The 2336-nt window shown below is 47.7% G+C and overlaps 1 protein-coding gene across 1 annotated transcript; it reads left to right on the top strand.

The window, feature by feature from the left end:
* Positions 1 to 1941, top strand: LOC138928378 (membrane metallo-endopeptidase-like 1). Its single transcript, XM_070285446.1, has one exon. It carries the CDS (start codon positions 1 to 3, stop codon positions 1939 to 1941), a length of 1941 nt encoding a protein of 646 aa, XP_070141547.1.
* Positions 1942 to 2336: the final 395 nt, after the last annotated feature.

The raw sequence follows: 2336 nt of genomic DNA, 5'->3' as shown, positions 1-2336 counted from the left end.
ATGAAGGAAACCACTCGCTTTTTGTGTGTTCTGTTGATAATAGGCTTGACCCAATCCCGGCATCCCAGCCCGGACGAGGCTGCCCTGGATTTCATATATAAAAATATGGATGACACTGCCAACCCATGCCAGGATTTTCAAAATTTCTCCAGCGGAAACTTTGAGGCTCTTCACAAGGAAGCTAAGCTCTACGATCTCCAGGACTCAATACGTGACGCCTCTACCGGGAAGCTGCAGATAGTGTTGGAAAAGCTAAGAGACCGCGTCTTCATCGACGAGTCCAGTGCGGAGGGGAAGGCCTTGCGGTTCTACGAAACCTGCCTCAACACTTCCCCTTCGAGGCAGCTGTTCTTTAGCTTCCTCGAACTAATGCCACCAGGCGAGGATCTGCCCTGGCCAACGTCCAGGCTCCGAGGCAGTAGGTGGCCTGAGGAGAGATTTGAGTGGCTGGAAGCCCTGGCTCGACTCCGTCGCTTTGGCATCGAGAATCTTCTGTTCCGGATGAATGTGGTTCAGGACTGGGTCGACCCAAACCATTTCGTGGTTTACCTTAAACGTCCAACATATCCAACAATCTTGGATGAGAATTCCAATAAAGACATTCTAGTCGGCATTGGAATCCTGAAAAAAAACCATCCATCAATCAATACCCTAGTTGCTGACATTATGGCTCTGGACGACGATCTGCAGAACCTACCGCCGGAAGAGAGCCGATCCTACACACTGAGCATCGAGGAGTTTGAGGATCAGACAGGAATCCAACTATCCAAGTACCTGGAAATCAGCTTTGGACGCCCATTCGATCCCAGCTTTGAAGTGAAGATCGTGGGAATGGGATACTTGGAGGGTCTAAAGGCGGTAATAGAGAAGTACACCAATAAGGTAGTGGCCAGCTACATGATTATAGGCATCGTTCGCTCGCTCATTCAACAGCAGTTAGTTCTGAAGACTGGAAGTAACCATCAGGTGCAGTGTTCGACTGCAGTGCGTCGGCACATGGAAGTGGCCAGCGAGGTGTTGTATAAGGATTACTACTTCCGACAGGGAAGGCTGCAGCGCTACGACCGGGCAGTGCAGCAGATGTTCGAGGTGTTCCGGGCAGCCTTCCTGAAGAGGATCGAGAAGAACCGCCTTAACCTTACCGCCGAAGAGCAAACCTTTGTTAAGCAGAAGCTCCGTGCCATAAAAGTCAGGCTGGGATCCCTGCCGAATGTTCCCGACCAGCGGCGGTTTGTCAACGATTTTTACTCAGATCTGGAGCTGGAGAAACATCCGACGAACCTGGCAAAAATCCTACTCAATATTCTGGAGCATCGTACTCGACACACGCTGAAGCAACTAGATAGACCCACGCCCAAAGGCAATCACTTCTTCCGGCTCGAGGAACTCGGATATATCCTGCAAACCGAACCTTATTACAGGACGAGCAACTTGGTCGTAGTTCCCTATGATATCCTGCAAGAACCCTACTTTTCGCCGGATCAGCACGACGTATTCAAGGTGAGCCTGCTCGGGTTTTCAATGATCCGAGCCGTCTTGGAGAACTTTAAGCCATATAATATGCGCTTCGACAATGAGTCCAATTATAGCGAATTTATGGAAAATTTTGGCGAGAATTTCGCCTACGTAGAGGCAACGAACTGTTTGGATCGTTCCAAGGAATCCTCTCAACTCAATGAACATGCAATCAATGTCTTAGCTCTAAAGCTGGTCTACGACACCTACTTTGGAGAGGACTCAAAGTTCAGCCAGGAACAACCGAGTTTCACCAAGTTGCCGCTGAAGCAAATATTTCTGCTAAACTTTGCCCAAAACTTGATGTACAAGTGGAACACCGTGCGCCTCAACCAGGCGGTACGCAATCTAAATGACTTTGGAGAGGTCTTCAACTGTCCTGCTGATGCTTTCCTGAATCCGGAAACTAAATGTGAAATCTGGTAGGGAATTTGTAATGTAAAAATTGTTAATATAATAATATTCTTTCGAAATAAATAAATACAAGAGCAGAATATTTTGTATTTCAAGTGTTTAAAATATACATTTTCAATGGTTTAATCTCTAAAAATGTCTGAAAATTGTTAAAATTTTTAAAAATTACCATGCAGAATATTTACCGCTTCCTCACGCCACCAAAGTGCCATCTCTAACATAGGCCTCCACATTTTTGACCACCTTAGAATTGACGAATACCCCATCTCCCTGGCTCTCCCTCGACTGCGGCATAAAAACAAATGAGGCCCCAAACGTGCACTGGCACTTTGCTCGGCGGGCGACCAGGGGTGGCCCAGTGGAGCGTTCCTTGATGAAATGGCACACATTTCGGCCGAGGCCCGGGC

This window comes from Drosophila kikkawai, chromosome 3L, assembly GCF_030179895.1.
Source record: "Drosophila kikkawai strain 14028-0561.14 chromosome 3L, DkikHiC1v2, whole genome shotgun sequence".
Classification (NCBI taxonomy): Eukaryota; Metazoa; Arthropoda; class Insecta; order Diptera; family Drosophilidae; genus Drosophila; species Drosophila kikkawai.
This window is presented reverse-complemented; position numbering and strand designations above follow the sequence as displayed.